Source organism: Crassostrea angulata, chromosome 2 (assembly GCF_025612915.1).
Source record: "Crassostrea angulata isolate pt1a10 chromosome 2, ASM2561291v2, whole genome shotgun sequence".
Classification (NCBI taxonomy): Eukaryota; Metazoa; Mollusca; class Bivalvia; order Ostreida; family Ostreidae; genus Magallana; species Magallana angulata.
In genome coordinates, this window is record NC_069112.1 from 30,004,936 (window position 1) to 30,025,670 (window position 20,735).

Consider the following 20,735-nt stretch of genomic DNA (forward strand, 5'->3'; position numbering starts at 1 on the left):
TCTGATTTTGCTTTTAATTGTTTGAAACATATTATACTGAACATTTAATACATTAAATATCGCTGAGTCAATGTGATACATGTATGTAGTGACCATTTATTCATATTTTTGTTCTTGGGTAAAAGAAGGGTTCACACTTGTACAAAATAAGACATTTACTTACTACTCTTGGCACTGTTTAATGCTCTATATCAAGCATTATGATACATTTAATTTCTGTACGATCACCAGCGCATGCCAAACAAGTATACAATGTATACATCATTATAAGACACCTTTATAAATATTTAACTTGGAAAAAGGATACTGAAATGTAATTGAAAAGTTTTTATAAATGAATGATATTTGGAATGTTTTTAGATATTCAATTCATTGGGATTTAGGCACACTCAAATAGAAATTCCAATTATTCTGAGAAAAAAATGTACAAAATTACGCTTAATTACAATTTTTGGCTTTCAATCACACCATCGTTAATGAGTTGTATCTTAATACAATCTTCTGTCACTTTCATTGCGCTAAATGCAACACCATCTCATTTAGTGTTTTACATTTATATATTGTGAAAATATTGTATGTATACACATTTTTAAAGTAAAGCAGAACATTTTAATTTAAAAAAGGCATTGGCATTGAAAATTTAAGCTACGATGTCATCATAATCTGAACAAAGTGGCTTTATTTTCATTTGTTATATTTTCATAATACATGTATCAAACAAAGAAATTTAGTCTAAATATTATAGAGTGTATGCAGGCTAAAGTTAATTTTATTAAAGGAATTCAAATCAACATTGTATACCAGAGACCATCAGCATACTTCAATGGTAACAACCGTGCATATACAATAGTTGATGGTTCGAACGTGTCAGGTCACAATTTGCCCAAAAAAGGCCACACAATTTTATACATATGTCCTTTTGCATATTTCAGTGACTGATACATATCTAAATGTTTTACAAACAGGCTCAACATGTTTTTGTGTGGGTGACTGCGTTGCACATCACAAGGAAATAGATTGGAACATATTATATTAGTTCATACTTGCAATAACACTTCAAACAAATATGAACATTAAAATTGGGAAATTTTTTTAACATGATCATCGTCAAAAACACTGATACACGTTATTTTTTTTAACTCTGTTAGGTTCCAATTGTTTGATTATGTTAGGGCTTTACGTCGTTTGCCGACGCACATGAGAGCGATGAGAGAGATGAAACCCATGATGATTCCGAGAGATTGGGGGACTTTTTTGTCGGCTGTTTAAAGTGTGTGTTTCTCAATGATTGTTTTAACGTTTTAGTGGGGTTTTTTATGCACAATGTACATTTAATAGTTTTGTAATAAGCCTTTATTGTACCAATAATTCTGCCTACGATATTCAATTCAAATTCAAAGCTAACAAGCATTCTGAGAGTATTGCATAAGCAATACACGTCCCCTACTGGTTTGTGAAAATTGTGAAAACAATGCACCTTAATGCAGAATATCGAACCCGACCATTAAAGAATTGGAATATGAACAATTATTTTTCTCGAAAAAATGTCAACAAATACGAAATCAATTGAAAATATTATATGTAAACCTGATCTGTAGTTTGATATTTTGAAGCTGCTCAGCAAGTTTCATATCATTCGTCCAACGCATAAAGAAAAAAAGTGTGGAAAACTGAAGTGGGACAGACAGACAGACGGACGGACAGACGGACTAACGGACGCAGAAGAAAGCTATAAGCAATTGAAAAACATGATCAATTCACCCTTCCTGATCCTCTTAAATGTAGGCGATGTCAGCACATACCCGGAAGATAATTCATATACAAAATCTTTATGATAAATTCGTTGAAAACCTAGTAGATGAAACGCAAACTTATTAGATCACAATCATGTAACTTTAGAGTTCTCCTAAATATAAATACAGAGTAACAATAAAACTGTTTCTGAAACAAGCTTTGATGAATATGCTTATGCATGTTTATGCATTGGTTCAATCGGACTTTTAAAAGAAATGCAAGTAATTCAAGAGTTTAATAGGTCTTGATTGTATATCAAAACTTATAGACTCTAATTAAGATTAACCGGGTTAAAATGCACAAAAAAATCAAACACCTACTTTGAAGCATACGAAATCAATTGAAAATATTATATGTGAAAATTGCTTTCTTGCGGATTTAATGTGGTGGTGGTAAGGAGGGGGGGGGGGTGTGATCTACGTATTAAACATTCCTAAGACATTTTACTTTAGATGTCATTTCTTTACGTGCCTTTAAATATCATTTAAACACCGTTACAAGCCCGCAAATTGTAACAGTGTGGTTTGTAAACAGGTAAAATGGCGGCTCTTCATCCCGACTGATATTTATCATACTTTTAATGCCGAGGTCAATCAGTTTGATTAAATGAATACATTACTTTTTTATTTTATTGTATGATTTGTGAGGCTAAGGTTGAGCACTGTCCTAGGATTTTTTGTTTTATTAGAAAATATTGCCATTGAAAAACCAGCATACCAACAGAACCCATTCATCCCAGGTAACGACATATATGCAGCAAGAAATGCTGTAGATGGGCGCAGAACAAACCTGAAGTGGAACGGAGGGCAATGTGCTGTAGCTGTTAGTGGACAAACCGCCACCTGGTGGGTGAACCTGACAAGCATCCACAGCATCCATCACATCACCATATACTTCTTGACGAATGATAAGAAATTTGGTATATTTATATGATTCATTTCCCGTAATATAACATTGATCATAGAAATGATAAAGTAATCAGATACCTATTTTAATTTCTCTATTTTATTAGAATAATGATATTTTGTTGACTATTTAAGCTCGCCTGAGTTTAGGGTTGTAGGGGGGCTGCTCTAATCACATCTCTCCTGGTGTGTAATTGAGCTTCGTCCAAAAGAACATTGAGTGATTAAATTTTTCATTATAGCTAGTTAGAAAAAAATCAAAAAATAAATCATAAAAAAATGCTGGAAAATGTAAAGATTTTAAAAAATATTACAACCCAATCCCATATGTGTCAATTTGCTAATCCTAGGGATTTTAACTTAACCCATTAGTTAACTCATTTCAAGAATGTTGACACCTAATTTTTGCAATGTGTTTTATGCTTTACACATACACATGCACGCAACAAAAGGTGTTACAACCCTTGCATTAAAAAAGAAGACTTGTAACACAGACTTCAGAGAAACATAAAATTTCTAAGCGTCAAGCTAATGCGCAATACATTTTACTCCCCCAAAAATAAAAGAATAGCAAAATGTTTATATTTCTTTTTTACACGTTGTCAAACAATCCTTGATCTAAAATATCATCCATCCTGAAAAATTACAGAAAACGCACGAACGAACCCGTTAATTAAAATAAACAATGTAAGATATTAACGAAACATTTCAGCGACTAAAATTACAGAAAACGCACGAACGAACCTGTTAGTTAAAATAAACAATGTAAGATATTAACGAAACATTTCAGCGACTAAAATTACAGAAAACGCACGAACGAACCTGTTAGTTAAAATAAACAATGTAAGATATTAACGAAACATTTCAGCGACTATAACGAAGTTTTCAAATATCACCTATTAGGTTTGTTACTGACTGTTTACTGAAATTGAAGGTGAGGCGGAGCAAAACTCAAAATTGTGCAATTTTCTTTGTATAACTTGTACATACCCCAATTGTGCATTTTTTAACGATACAATACATTATTATAAAAATGCCAACAAAAAATTTAATTCTATTAGAAACATCTAGTTTAAAATTTATCTGTTTGAATTTGCCTTTTTAGAAGTTAAAATCTGATGAATATCTTTAAAATATATATTAAATACATTATAAAAAAAACCTTATAATTTATCAGAAACATTAATTCCAAAAATGTGTTTTCACTGTTTCCGTAATAACTTTCCTCTTTTTTTTTAAATCCATTAACCATTTACATGATATCTAACTTTATATATTGTATAGATACATTTAAGAAATTCATAGGTTGTCTACGTACTAATTAATAAATAAATCGTTTTCTGAATCAGATTCATCGAATTATCTAGCACGGTCCTCTTTGGGATTTTCGGTGTATGTCTCCAACACGACAAATAGACTACAAGGAACACTGTGTTTTAAGGACACCAACTTTACTGGGAGCACCATACCTGCTGTGTTTAATACAACATGTATCGTGAATGGACAATATGTTATATACTACAACGAGAGACTGAAACATGTTAAATACCCAGAAGGCTACTCTAAATTGGCTGAAAGCGATCTTTGTGAGGTGGAGGTGTATGGTGATTAATTTTTAACATCTTTTCTAAAGAATATTCCCTTTATTTCAATTAATCGTATCTGATTTGTTGATTCGTAAACGATGACGTAAATAACTCTTCAAAAGAATGTGATGTCATTATCATCAGTCAGTCAAGTCAGCTGAACAAGGGAAGCGCAATGCAACGGTTTGCTATCTTAACGGATATAAGGATTTGCGAACTACTATGAAGTAAAATCAGGTTGAACATATGTATGTTAATTCTTACGGGCGGCGGATTATCACCTTTGACCGTTTGATGCTGAAGATATTTTGAAAAAAAAATTGTACAAAATTGAAATCGTGAATTTTTTGTTCAGCTGAGAAAATTACTACGATCTGTTTTCAATTACTTTCTTAAAATTTGCCTTGTTTCATATAACAAAACAAATGTTGACTGTGTTTTCGGGCAACAATGATTATGTTAGCCCCATTGGAACGAAGATATTGCCCGCCGCTTCGCGGCGGGCAATATTTCGTCCCTCAGCGGGTAATATAATTAATGCTGCCCTCAACCCTAATCAATATTTGTATAATATTAAGTGCATGTCGTACTACATCATATGAATTGTAAGGTTTAAAACTAAAGTAATTAAATTGAGAATTATTTCAAGGATGCCCCACCATTGGGTTTTACGGATCTAACTGCTCCATTCCTTGTCCGGACGTCAACTGTCGTTACTGTCACATAGAGACGGGCACCTGCAAGGGCTGTAAGCCTGGGTACCAAGGTCACCGTTGCGAATTAAGTAATATTGCTTTTTGTTTATACATTTCAATTAAAAGGTATATGTGGCGTATTTGGACCAACATTTTTGTCATGGGTGTGAGTAGAATATACATCATGCTTCGTAAAAATAGCAGGTATGAGTATTAGGTTAATTTAATGCAATTAATAACATAATTAAACAACTGTTTATAACATAATATTTGTGTCATCTTTATCTGTGCCGCCCAATCGATGCCATTATATACACGGGTGCTTATTGACACTTATTATCTCGGAAATCTCCTTAGAGCAAAAACTCCTGTACAACCATGACGCTGTCTGCGATCGGCTTTCATATTGACCAGTTCATTTTAAGAGTGATTAATTATAAAGGTGTACTTGTTTCTACAGATTACATGTACGTTTTCCCCTTATTTTCCATGCCCAAAATATCAATTGCGCATTTTAAACCAGTGCTTATTACATTCGAACCAAACATGTTTTATTATTCCCATAGCACTTAACGTAAATAAGGCCTTAATTTTACGTTATTAAAAAGAAAATTATAAATCACAAATTACATGATGCAGGTTCATCAATCGTACGGTTTTTTTTTGTACAATCAGGATTTACTTTTTTAGGATCAGAGATTAATTATCCCTGAAATTAAAAATGGTGAATGGTACTTACGCAGAAAATCATGGAATTAAAGACGTTTACAGTGGCAAACCACCTAAAACTTCATGATGGAAATTTAAGTTTTTTCGGCTTTAATTCCTATTCAATCAATCTACATGGTCTCCGATGATGACCGTCTCTTTGTTTCTATCCTGGTCAATCTGTCCCTTTTTTCTTTCCTGTCAAATCTGTCCCTTTTTTCTTTCCTGTCAAATCTGTCAAACTTAACGGTCTGCCTCCTTTCTCGTCGTCGCTATTGTTGTTGATAGACCGAGATATATGTCACGTCACCAATTAAAGGCGGGGTTGTTCAAGTCTTTTGTATTTTTTACTAGCTTGTAAGAAAATAAAAATTTTTTTTTGGTATTTTTTGTATTTTTCTCATCGGATTGACTTATACAGCGTAATTTATGTGAAAGTCCTCACTTTGAATTAAGTGATAAAGCATATAGTTAGATCTTTATTTTGTTATTCACAAAAATAAGTCACGTATACCTTTTCCTTTTCTACATTGATTCACGTGCCTAAACAGTTGATTATCCAGGTTACATAATATGCAATGCTTATTTTTTCGTTAGTTTAGTCATATAATAAAGAGAATGGTTCAGCAAAGCAAGTGGTTACTCGCAAGTACATGTATACGTGTAAAAAGGAAACTATATGCACATCGTTACCAGTTTTGGTAGAGACATGTGCACGTTTCACATACGTGTTAATAGCCGTAAACCTATAGATGCAGCTACTATTTTTCTAACTAGCTATTGATTAAACATGTTGCAGGATTATTTCATACAAATACTGATATATAGAAACATACAATTTTTCATACAGGGAGTGAAATATATTATCATCTGAAAAGAAAGTGATAGCTTTTTGGTAGTATTTGATAAAGTATGTATTTATATTACTGGTAACAATAAAAAAAAATATTTGCGTTTACATGAATAGGCACTGCTTTAAAGACAGGCAGTAAAAGAGAAAATTAGGATAAGCATTAGAAATCAAAAACATACGCTTTAATTATTGAATAAGAAAATATTTGTGCGGCTTTACGCGTAGTGCTAACCTGTACCCTACATATAAACATAGACACTCTATTGTCTGATGTGTAGACAGTAATTTATCATTCTTTTTATTAATTTAAATATTTACATAATTGCTTAAAACCTGTTATTGCAAGCAACGAAGAAGAGAAGAGGAAAAATCACATTTCTAACTTGAATTTTTACTATTTTACCAATATGACGTAGAAATACTTATACCGTATGTCCATAAAGATTTTGGAGAAAACCGCCATGTTCTATAAAATTTTTATACTATTTTTTAGTATGCATACAAACATCATACTTGCATTTTATTCATTAAACAATGACACCTTGCTTGTGTTAACATCTGTTTTAAATCATTTTTATTCCAATGAACTTTTCAGTAAAAAAAAATGTGCAACACCGAATTTTAATGACCATTATAAAAATTAAGGTACAAAAGGCAGAAAGAAGGAACAAAAGTTAGTTATAGAAAGTTTGATATTTTTCCAAATAGGAAAAGTTCAATCTTATTGACCAGTCACAAAAATGTTTACTGTTTATATATATATATATATATATATATATATATATATATATATATATATATATATATATATATATATATATATATATATATATATATATATATATATATATATATATATATATATATACTATCAGGTTGCCCTCACGGATATTTTGGAGAGGAATGTGCTGATAAATGTTCCGATAAATGTTATGGTTGTAACAACATAAATGGTCTGTGTGATTCCAGATGCCACTCAGGATGGAGAGGAGATTACTGTCATGAAGGTTTGATTTGTAATGTGTTATGTATCATTAATGATTGTGGTCTATGGATTTTGGTGTTTTGTTTTTTATTATTTTTTTTAAGATATTTATTTGGAGTTAGCTAATTCAGTCTGTCCACGACGTGTACTCCAATTACTAATTTTTTTAATCTTTCATTTTTAAGAGCAAACAAAGTATATAAAAACCTTCTATAATTAGCTTACATACCTATTGTAAACTTCCTTAATTTTTGAATTTATGTTGCATATAAATGAACATGCTCTCATCGAGATGATTTTTAAAACGACTTTTTCTAACAAGCTGTCTTAAACCAACATGTCATCATATACATAAAAAGTAAAATGTTTAATTTTTGGTACATAATTTCTTATTGTTAATCAAATAAAGATACAGACGTCGATATTCTTCAGAGTTGCATAAATAGGACCCATAATGTTTACGTTGTATATGCATGTGTACACATAAACACTTGGGTATAAAACTAAGTAAAAACTGGTATATATCTTCCTTTAAGTACAAATTGAGCAATAGTAATGAAAAGATAAATATTTAGTAAATGAACATAAGATACTATTATTCTGAAGTTGTTATACCATTTCACCTTTCCATATGAACGGAATGTAATTAACTGGGCGTTATTCGTGATAACATTAGGGATTTTGTAACTATAAATGTAGAAAGACAGATTTGATTTTAGGTTGATTTTCATTGTACTTCCAGTTTGCTTACACGGGTTCTTTGGACAGGACTGTTCTGAACAATGCCACCAAGCATGCAATGGTTGTAACCATGTCAATGGTTCGTGTCTCTCTGGGTGCAAACAAGGCTGGAAGGGGGACATGTGTCGTGAAGGTATTTGTTTATAAAATGCATTTCGATGTTCATAAAGATCATACATTTAAATGCGCCCCATCATTGGCATACTTTTTTGGTTCGTTTGTTTGGGTTTTTCTTGTTTGTTTTTCATACTAACATCGCAAAACAATAGCTCAAAAGAAACATTTGCGTTGACAATGTTCGAATACCAACATGTATTATACAAATAAACTATAAATAGATCAAAAGCAAGTTTTTATTAGTAGCATACTACACTAAATAGTCATTGATTTTCTTATAAAAGCATGTTACGAGGGACTCTACGGTCTTAACTGCAGTGAAAAGTGTGGACATTGTCAGGACATAAAACAGTGTTTTCATCTAGACGGGATGTGTACAACTGGCTGCGATGCCGGCTTTCAAGGAAAATTGTGTAAAACTCGTACGTTTTTTATTTGTTATGACGTTTATATACCAATCAATGAAAAACTTTTCAGAAAATGTAACTGTACATCATAATTTCAATAAGTTACTTAAATATATGCTTGAATAGATTTAAAAAAAATACTTACAGATTGCAAAAAAGGATCATATGGTTATGAATGTAATGAAACGTGTGGACACTGTCGGAACAATGGTTTTTGTTTTCATATCAATGGAACATGTTTGACTGGATGTAGTGCCGGTTTTACGGGAGAAGTTTGTAAAAAGCGTACGTACGAGGGGTAATCACAGTTTTTGATGATCTCATGTCGATGTAAGCTGAGATAAAAACAATTTTTAAATAAATTATCATGTTTTACAAGCATATTGCAAAATTTGGGCATTTTTCTTAGTTTTAGATATAAGCGGCTGTCATTTGATATACCTGGTTTTGTCAAACCCACAAGTACGCATGATCCATTTTTTTTAAATAAAAAAATATTTACTTCTTGATATGATTTTACTTTCTTCGATAGAAATGAAGCATAATTTTGAGAAAGTTCCACAATCAATGGCATTGAATTTGCTTTGGAAAAAATATTAATTTTACTTTGCCAAACTATGACTTTAAATTGTCTAAAGAATTAGGTCTTAATTCTTTCAAACTAATTATGTAAATCTCTCAACAAATATCATTATTTGTTGGAACTACTGATTATTTGAATAGACAAATTACAGATGCGTTAATTTGATAATACAATGTGCACAAACACGTTCTTAATCAAAGTGCCATTTGTACAGACGGTGAGTCAACCTTTTGATGTGTAACAACTTGCAGATAAGTAAAAGGTTTTTTTTTATTCAATTGCAGTTATTTTATCATTTTCTTACCATAATCACAGTTGATTTGTCTAAACATATGTATGTCTAAATGCGTCATCCAATATACAGTACAACCACTTATTCTTGGGACAATGTGGTTGAAGAATATTTTTAAAAATTGGTATAATGTTGTTTACTTTAGCACTATCATGATTAAATCCTACAGCAATGCGTATTAGACTTTTCTATTTTGTTTTTCTGATTCAAAAATAGGTTTATTTAACTATCAATTCTATTTTTAGTTAGTTAAGGAAAACTATTTGCGATATTTCATTAAGTATTAAATACAGGTATATGAATACTCTCCATACGCTTAGAAAAACTAACATCTTTAATTCGTTATAGGCTGCTTATATTTACATTCGGTGTACATTTTCATTTGGAAACCTAACTCGATCAATGTCGAATAACAGATACGGCGTTAAAGCTTTCAGACGTTTTAGATAAATTAATTACTGAACGATGTTATAAAACTTACAGAATTAATTTTTGTTTGTATTTTGAAAGTTAATCGTAAAATCATATATTTTTGATATGAAAAAATAAAAAATTCCCTGCCAACGTATATTAAACGGCTTTAACCCGATAACAAAAAAAATATACAAAACTAACGTCAACATAGATACATGTATAAACAATTCGAAAATCGAATCATTTTAGCATGTTCATCGTGTAAAACAATGAACTTGATAAAATGACCTAATGTTTGTATTTATCGAAAAAAAAACACATCACTCAATATAGCATTCTCTAGGGTCGATTTTTGTTTCTGGATTTTGGCCGAGAGTGTATTGTTATTGGTTTAGAAAACACAATAGCAACAGGTTATTTTATTTTAAATTAACAGTGTCAATTTTATAAAAACACAAAAACCCTCTCCTATTAGAAAATATTGTTAATTGACATAAAATTTATCAGAGATTAATTAACAATCATTATCATTAGATGAAACTAGACACGTCTGCAGCTGTATTACCGTATATTCGGGTTTTTTCTCATTCGTCGTGCGGATTTTGAAGTGCTTGAAGTACATGCACGTCATTGTAAGTTTAGAAATGGCAAAATAAGGCTTTCAATTAATAAGTTAAGAATAAATAAGCTGTTTTGTATTACAATGTATAAGTGATATATTTTTTTTAGATTGTAAAGAAGGGTCTTATGGCGTAGACTGTGGAAATAAGTGTGGACATTGTCGTGACGTAAATCAATGTTTACATAATAATGGAACATGCCTCACCGGCTGTAGTGCAGGTTATCAGGGGACATTGTGTAAAAGAAGTACGTAGAAATCTACCGAGGAAGTTTTTGTTAAGTAATAGGAAAAAATTGTACATGTATTTGTTTTGATTAAAAGGGAATACTTATACTATCATTTGAACAATCATAATTTTCAAAAAAAAAAAATGTGCATTTTGCCAAAGTCAACTATCATAAAAAACCTTTCATTTTTTAAAATTAATAATGAGATATTCTTAAGGTTTTTTTTTATCTAATATGACCGATGAAAAGAGGTAGGCATGAAAACAAAATGATGAAAAACAAACAACAAACAACTTAACCTTAAGCTTGTCAAATCAATTTAAAGAAATGTGTTTTAAAAATGACAAACCTTTGAATATAATAAAGCTTGCAACACTGGATCATATGGAATGAACTGCGGTAAACAATGCGGACACTGTCGTGAGAACGACTGCCACCATAAAAGTGGAACATGTATAATTGGATGTATGGCGGGTTATCAGGGAAACCTGTGTTTAAAACGTATGTATATTTACAAATCCACAGTTAAAACTACTTTAAGTCCATAAGTGAAGCAAAGCAAGTAACCATGAAGTTCTTATTCGTTTCTTAAAATGACAAAAATGTACATCATTTGAATGTTAACAAACAATGTTATTTATGCAGACATATTGTCAATTATTAGTCAATATATTGCCCATGTTGTAGACAATACGAATATATCATTGAATGTTTGGGAAAATATGTTATTAGGAAAAGATGATTATGAATACAATGCTTATTCACCTTATTCGGGGTTTTTATCCTATTGCAGACTGCAACAATACTTTCTATGGAATAAATTGTACACAAAAATGTAATAAAAGATGTATGAATTATAATTGTCATCACGAAAATGGGGAATGCATTGAAGACAAAACGGTATGTTACCTAGTTTTAAGTATATATTCATACATGATATTATAGAGCATATTTAAATAAAACAATGATAATATGAAGCGAAAATGAAACTAATGTGAATGCCTAAACGTTGCCCCATTGTGCATATATAGTATAGTATGGAAAAACGATTCTTCAAATCAATTATGACGTCATAATGATGCAATCACCAAAAGGACAATCTGGAATCATTTACTAGATCTTGACCTTAAGGAACGTTCACTATGCGCAGAATATACATATATAATATATCAATTGAATCTACACATAAATATATTTCCGAAACATTATCTGTTGATATGTTTGTAGAAAATGTCAACTATTATTGTCATCGTTGGATTTATCGCTTTGGCCATTGTTCTCCTCATCACATTTGTATACAGGAGGTTATAGTTGTTTTATACATTTGCCTTCTTAAATGATTTATGGAATTTAATCATATTTTTATTGCCTCCAATTTAATGATATTGTTTGTATGTTTTACACAATTGATCTCTAAATGTATGTGTATGCATGACAGGTCTCGATTTAAGACTTTGGAACTACGTACAACATCTAATAGATACGATTATTCAACAGAAACGTTTAATCAATATGGTTAGTATGGCTGATTGTGGTTTTGTTTATTGAACGGTAATTGTGTGTGTGTTTTTTTTATTTTAAAAAGTGTTTTTTTTATCTTTATTTTCATGTATTGATTTATATAGACGTTACACACAGAATGCAGAGTATTTCAACTTTTGACCAGACTAGTAACTTGGAAGAAAACATGCATTTACCAGGTCAAGATATAACGCTATGTCTACAGGATGACTCTTTTGTTAAAGCAAGCATTAGCAGGGCAATCAAAGACGAAACTATTGAATCGAATGGAAATCTACATGCAGACAATCCGATAGAAGAAACTGAAATCGGAGATAAACATAATTTAGATATTGATATTACTAAAGTAGAAGAAGTAATTAAAGAATACATGAAAAATGATGACAGTGGTTTTAAAGAAGAGTATGAGGTAGGAAGAGCTATATATATTTTTTTTATATAAAAATATGATCTAATTAAGTTCACGTCATACTTTTTTCATATATTTATTTCTGTGATCTCATAAAATTTAAAGATTTCCTTGTTTTACAGAACATATCATATGGAGAGCAATACTCGTGTGAAAACGGAAAGCTTCCTGAAAATATACCAAAGAATCGATTTAAAACAATATTTCCATGTAAGTATATCTATCAACTACTTCAATAAGAACAAAAGATATAGTTTAACATATAAAAAAAGAATATGTTAATCAATGAATATGATTGATCTTATTCCAATAATTTTAATTACTTGTAGATGACCACTCTAGAGTAACCTTAGCAACACGAACTTCTGACTACATTAACGCTAATTATATTGATGTGAGTATAAATTGAAAAGACACGAATACTTAAAAAAAAATAAACATACTGTTTATGAGAAGGTGTTCAGCTGAAAAGAATCGATGTTTATTTCATTTTCAGGGAATTGGACAAGAAAATGTTTACATTGCAACACAAGGTAATATTAATTATGTTTCATCGTATAAATAAGGCGTTAATATTTTTGTCAGAGATTAGGAGCTTATTGGGTTTTTTCCACAGGACCAAAGCAAACCACTGTCAATGACTTCTGGTTTATGGTCTGGCAGGAAAATGTAACACAAATCGTCATGTTAACAAATCTGATGGAAGGAGTCAAGGTAAAAACTGTTCAGCCTTACAAAGTCGAAAATATTCCCGTTCAATTCTTGCAGTTTAAAAGGCAACAACAAAATTACAATTATTATTTTTTAATTGAAAAGTCATATAACAATATTTTTTATCTTTTACAGAATAAGTGTGCTAAGTATTGGCCTGACTTAGAAGCAAGCATGGATTGTGTGATGTTCACATTGATTACTATTGATGAAAGGCGTTATGCACATTACGTTATTCGTAGGCTGAAAATGACACATAACCTGGTAATGAGACAATTCTGTACAAGAACCTCTGGTACATGTAATTCATACTAAAAATAAATAAATATTGTTGCTGCTAAAATTAATATTCCTCAACCGGTCCATGATCGACATGGAATCTCATTATGCAAAAACTTTTGATTTATATTAAAAACATTTCATCTTAGTAATCTTTTGATAATCCTTCAAAATATTTAGCTTTTGAAAACATATAAATTAAAAAATATCATGAAGGCATCAACATATAATTTAGTTGAACTGACTATTAATCAAAATATGTGGTGTTTCATTAGTTTAAAAAATGAAAAACATTGTGGATAATTTTTTTTTAAATCTAGATATAATAAAAAATACATTGCATGTAACAGAGTTTCATTGAGGTTTTTTTTTTTGCAATTTTAGCAAAATAGGAATAAAACTGTCACCCATTATCATTACACTTCCTGGCCGGATCACGGTGTCCCGGATTCGCTTTGTCTTTTACTATTCCACAATCATGTGACAAGAACAAAAAATATCAGCGACAGAGGTCCAACTATTGTGCATTGCAGGTATGTTCATAGAATAGAACTGAAATAAGAAAATTGAAAGATCAAACGACAAAATGTTTGTGTGTACAATTTTTGTATCGGTGTGTTGCATTCCGCAAAGTTTATTTCGGAATTTTACATTATTTTTAGTAGTTGACTTGCATTTTAATATAAAGAAGTGTAATATAAGAATATATACTGTAGTTTCATTAATATTCAAGGGTATCAATTATCGTGGATAAAGTGAAATTCACAGTTTCAAGGATACGTAAATTCGTGGTCAATGACCCAATCAATAAAAAATGTTAATAGAAATTGCATTTCAATGCACATTTAATTTCGTGGATCAACTTAACAATAAAATGCACGAAAACTGGTATTCAACGAATATTAATGAAACTACAGTATATATATATATCCAAGACGTACAAAACTTTACATTTCTGAAGAATGCTTGTAATAATAACCGAAGTAATTGTTTTTGTTTCAACACGCTCTTTGTAATGTACTAATTATTTAATCTGAAAAGTGCTGGAGTTGGAAGAACAGGAACCTACATAGCAGTTGATGCCATGTATCATGAAATCCAAATGAATATCAAAATCAACATTGCTGAATTCGTAAAGAATATGAGAGAAAAAAGAATGAATATGGTCCAAACTTATGTAAATATTTGAGAACTCATTTATTTCTATAAACATTGTATCAAAACTCGGAACGAAAACAAAAAAAAAAAACAGATACAACTGATGACATATTTTTTAAACAAAAAAAAATCGAGTAATACATATGTTTCCAATCTTACAGGTGTTTATCATTTTTATATTGATATTTATAAGGATAGAGGTTACAAACTACTCAGTATATACTTTCCTTACAGAAACAATACAAAACAGTATATCTGACTCTCCACGAACTGTTTAAAGCTCAAACTACCATTGAAAATACAACGGAATTTCTACAGAAATTGCAGGCTGCAAAAACAGATCAACCGGCAAATACTTCTTTAATACGAAAAGAGTTTCAGGTATTCGTGTATAGTTGTAAAACATCTTTTCGAATACTTGGGTATCATTATTTAGATAAAGAAACTCGAATGGGAGTTTACTCAGTAAAAATCTGCATTATTCAACTCTTAGAAAATGGTACAATGTAATAATGCATTTGGCATGAATTGGCTAGGTTAAGTTTCTATCAAAATTGTTGTTTCTATAAAGACACAGTGCATGTAACAATCGCCTATATAAACATATTGTAGCTGCTTTTGACAATTCGGCCTCAGTACACAGAAGCCGATTACAAAATTGCGTCCGATTCAATGGATATGTCAACCTCAATTCTCCCTTGTAAGTAAAAAAAGAATACGTTATTCCATTGAAATATTTGAAAATTATTTATCACTCCATCATCTTGTTTTTGTTTTTTTACATATAACAAAATAGTTGAATAATTTAAATTGTTTTAGTGGATGAATACGTGTTGTTTCTAACGTCAAGCGTTTCCGAACGTGGGAATTACATCAATGCAATAGCTGTGCCCGTAAGTCTTAAAAAACAAACTTGCAATATTGTGTAAGATATTGTTTACATTCATATCTATAACATTTACCAATATAACTCAAAAACGCATTGATAACCATTATCACTATTGACTAAAATTTAATTAATATACTTTATGTTTATGATAGTCTTTCACCAAACGGGATAAATTTATCATCACTCACTATCAGAATCAAGCGAACGCTGTAGATTTCCTGCGACTTATAACTGATCACGAGTCCGAAGTTGTCGTCTGTATGGACCCTCTCAGCAGTGTTGAATCTGTACGAGCTTAAAATCTAAGACTTAATCTACAGAGAATTTTTTTTTTTAAAACCCATACATTTCTGATTTACATCTTATTGTATGTTGTGTTTTAAGAATATATTGTATGATGTATTACAGGCAGAGCAATGGTTGCCAACTATAACTAAAGCTAAGAGTCTGAGACCTTTCAAAATTGAACTTCAGGAAGAACATAAAACAGAAATAAGATGTCGAAAAATAAGAATTTCTAACAAAGGGGTAAGCAATAGAATGATTATACAGATTTGTATAACTGTTATGCATGTCCATCAACTTTTTAAGTCATTTAAGTCAATGCAGTCTAAGCTTTGTCTTTTTTTTTTCTTAGAAAGAAGACAAAGGATGTTTGGTTGAATTTGTGGAACCATTGTATAGCGTTAATCTTAAGGAATCCCAGACGGCTTCTCAAATTCTTGGTTTGGTGTCATTGGTAGAGAGAATTGAAACAGACAACCCAATAACCGTCGTCAGCAGGTTTAACCTTTATTCGAAATACGAACTGAAACTTACTAATACTTAACAATAAACGGTTTCTGTTATCATCTATATTCAGTGTTAACGTGGTATGCTCCTTATATTCATTGTTAATCTGATTGGTAAAAGGGGAGCATTTTGTAAAGAATATGTTCGTTTCGTTTATTCCTATGCTTATATTTATAAATATATTAGCGGAAAAAAAATACTGTGCATTATTAAATTTAGTATAATTTTTCTATATCTATTGTTTGTATTTATAAATTCAAACATTCGAAAATGGTAATGTTTTTTATAATATCGGATGGTAACCGTCCGGGTGCACGGACTTTTTCATGGTTAGTGAGCACCTGTTGTTTATTGAAGAATTTGTAAGCACGAGTTTTACGGGCTAATACTGTTTGGAATAAGAACTGTAAGGGATTTGCTTACACTTTTTGTGTTAGGAAATCACTTTAGTTTCAACAAAATTTACCCCTATGTCATGCACGACTCAACGAAAACCAACGTAGTCGTGCTGTTGGGATGCTGCGAGCTGGAATGCCACAAAATACTGTAGCAAAACATTTTGGAGTTCATCTGAACACCATCCAGTCATTATAGAGACGCATTCACATTAGACTTGTGCATCTGACAAATCGTTTCCAGACAGCAAGTTTGGAACAGCAAGTTAGACCAATTTGTTCCAAGAACTGTGCGTAATCGTCTGCGCAAGCAAAGCATCAGACCAAGACGTCCAGCGGTGCGCCAAGTACTGCTTCAACGTCATCGTATCGCCAGAATAGCGTGATGCACACAACTCTTCGATTCAGAATACAGGACTGGGTCAATATTCTGTTCACTGATGAATCCAGATTTCATTTGGATAGCAGTGACGGCCGTTGTATGGTGTATCGTTGCGTTGGGGAGCGTTACCAGGACGCTTGTGTTATGCAACGTCGATAATTTGATGGTAGCGTTATGGTGTGGGGTGGAATATCAGCACGTGGAAGGACCCCTCAACAAATTGTCAATGGAAATCTCACCGGCGTACGCTATCGAGATGAAATTATTCAGCGTCATGTGATACCCTTCTTACAGAGACATTAAAATCGCATCACCATGCAGGAAATCAACGCAAGGCCACTTGTTTCACGTGTAGTCAGGGACTTGTTTGTTCGACAGAATGTCAATATCTTGCCTTGGCCAGTTGTTTCCCCCGATTTGTCGCCGATCGAGCACGTCTGGGATGGAATGGAGAGACGTTTACGCCGTTTACCAAATCAGTCAGTGCGATTGGCTGATTTAAACAACATCTGGAACAACATCCCTAAAGCATTTCTTAACACTTTAGTGGCATCTGTCAAGCATGCGTGAACACAAATGGTGGTCACACGCGTTATGAATTTTGTTAATTCAATTTCAAATAACAGTGGCTTTCGAGTGTGCTGAAATTGCCGTAATTCGACGTTGACCTTAATGTGTTATGACATGGTATTACGAATACATGTGTTAATAGTATTAAAAAAAAATAAAATGTGTTCATTGTAACTTTTAAATGTTTTATTCATATATTAAATAATGCACACTTTCTTTTTTCCGCTCGTATGTGTAGCAAACATGATGTCCTTGGTTACACAGTGCCTTGCCTTGTTCTTTGTGTGGCTTGAGCTCTTTTGTAAAACCTTATATCTGATGATGCCCTTAAATGTATAAACTCTGATTGTGTAAATGATAATATATAAAAAAAAATTGCCCACCATAATTATTTTTTGTGCACTACATGTACAAGTGCTTATATGCCATATCTTATTATACTTAAAGGGATGGTGCCGCTCTCTGTGGAGTGTTTTGTGCTGTATATAATCTGATACAACAACTGACAATGGACGAGGAGATAGACATGTTCTCTGTGGTCAGACTCCTACAAACACGACGCCCTGAGCTTTGTAGCTCTCTGGTAAACAATTTTTGATTGCTTGTTGATATAATGTCTTTTGTATAAAGTAAAAAGAGTAAACTTATTCATTTTTTTTTATTTGAATTATGGTTTAAACAATTAATACCGGCCTTTTACAATAAAAGACATTATCCTCAACTAAAGTAATGATGAAACAAAGTTTAACAAAGATTAAAGGCGATAGTCATGGTTATTCATGAAGATTGATATCGTTTGTAAAAAAAAAAAAAACCAACAACAACAATATTTAGCGCATTCGATATACATGATGTAAAGTTTCACTATAACATGTTTATTTTTTTTTTCCAGGAGGAGTACGAACTAATTCATGAGGCCTTATACAGATTCATAAAGTCGCGAAAAGAAGAACACATCTACTACAACCAATAAACATTAAGTTTATACATCGTTCAAAGTAACATTGTCTGTGACAGAATCATATATTGAGTAATCACAAATACTTATATATATATATATATATATATATATATATATATATATATATATATATATATATATATATATATATATATATAGAAAACTTAAATGAATAAAAACATGAAAAAAAAAACATGGTGTTTTTATTCATTTAAGTTTTCTATATCTTATCCGACCACTGTGAATTTTTTCTGGATTTACCTATATATATATATATATATATATATATATATATATATATATATATATATATATATTTGAAAAATCATTTCAGTCTGTGGAAGTTCAAGTTTACTTCTTTTCTTTATTATAAGTAATATGTTTGTGTGTGTTTTTTTATTTAAATGCAAATTACTTTTTGCTGTTTTAATTTAGAACACTGTATTTTTTCATCATTAAAAATGTTTTCGTCCTGTTGACTTTAAAAATGAAATGAAATAGGAAGAAATTTATTAATGATATTTATCCAATTTAGAAAGTTGTTGCAGGTTGGCCAACGATAAATGTAATAGAATTGATAATCAAGTTGAGATATCTAATTCTAAGGTAAGCATGCGATTGCTTTAGAATAAAACATATTGTCAAATTTGGTTTGTTTTCTTCTTTCTTTTCTTATTTTTATTTTGGGAGGGGAGGGGGTTAATACAACTTTTTTTTTATGTTTTGTTGTTGTCTTCTTCCGTACCTGTTTTGTATTAATGCATCTGTAGGGTAAGAATTACATAAAATAATTACAACCCCCCCCCCCAAAAAAAAATATTCGAAAGTGTCTCTTTTTGATAAAGTACATTAAAACTCTATGCAATAATTTTTTTCTCTTTTTTTTTGGTTCATGAATACTGTATTTTCATCAATATTCGTTGAATACCAATTTTCGTGGATTTCGTTGTTAAGTTGATCCACAGAACACAAAATTAAATGTTCATTGAAGTGCAATTTCGACTAACCTGTTGTATTGATAGAACCATTGGCCACGAATTTAAGCATCCTTGAAACTGTGATTTCCTTTGAATCCACGAAAATTGATACCCTCGAATATTAATGAAACCACAATAATAACATAAAGCTGTAATGATTAATGATAAATTTTTTACTTAATTTATGAAATTCGTGGACTTAGGTTTACACTGTAGATGTTATATATAACACGTATTTGCTGTACAATTAAGATGCTTTTAATTATAAGGAAATAACCTAATTGTAATGTTAACCTATCAGACAGTCTTGTTACAATGCCAAACGTGTGTTTATGTATTATCAACGATTACTTCAATGAAACAAAAAGATGTGGTCCCAATGTCAGGAGTTCGTGTGTTAGATTTCACCGATTGGTAGCTGATATTTTCTGTTCCATCGTTTTGTTGTTCAAAGCTGTAGAAAAAGCGGTAGATTTTACATTATGTATGATTATCAACCCCAATTTACCTTTATGCTGCCTTAGCTAATTCTTTTCTTAATTAAGGTAATCGTGATATGCAATGATGATTACTAAATTACATTGAGTAAAACATGTACATGTAGCATTTTTCATGACAAAGTAGCTTGTTAACTGATACTGTACATATTTAAACAAAATAAAACAAAATATTGGAAGCATTTTACTGGTTGACGTTCACATGCAGATTTAGCGCGAGGTGATCGAGTTTAACCGCGAATGACGTCGTATTTACCAAGCCCTA

At 31.2% G+C, this 20,735-nt stretch overlaps 1 protein-coding gene across 1 annotated transcript; it reads left to right on the top strand.

Moving 5' to 3' along the window:
* Positions 1 to 2,175: 2,175 nt before the first annotated feature.
* LOC128174166 (receptor-type tyrosine-protein phosphatase T-like) lies at positions 2,176 to 19,058 on the top strand. The gene is made up of 27 exons (XM_052839787.1): positions 2,176 to 2,186; positions 2,448 to 2,713; positions 4,049 to 4,303; positions 4,935 to 5,069; positions 7,417 to 7,548; positions 8,269 to 8,400; positions 8,669 to 8,806; positions 11,296 to 11,430; positions 11,723 to 11,829; positions 12,157 to 12,233; positions 12,368 to 12,444; positions 12,555 to 12,859; positions 12,982 to 13,069; positions 13,189 to 13,253; positions 13,356 to 13,392; positions 13,476 to 13,573; positions 13,706 to 13,834; positions 14,234 to 14,382; positions 14,891 to 15,026; positions 15,242 to 15,388; positions 15,620 to 15,707; positions 15,827 to 15,900; positions 16,049 to 16,183; positions 16,305 to 16,424; positions 16,534 to 16,679; positions 18,483 to 18,618; positions 18,928 to 19,058. The coding sequence occupies exons 1-27, from the start codon at positions 2,176 to 2,178 to the stop codon at positions 19,006 to 19,008; spliced, it is 3,399 nt and encodes a 1,132-aa protein (XP_052695747.1). The 3' UTR covers positions 19,009 to 19,058.
* Positions 19,059 to 20,735: the final 1,677 nt, after the last annotated feature.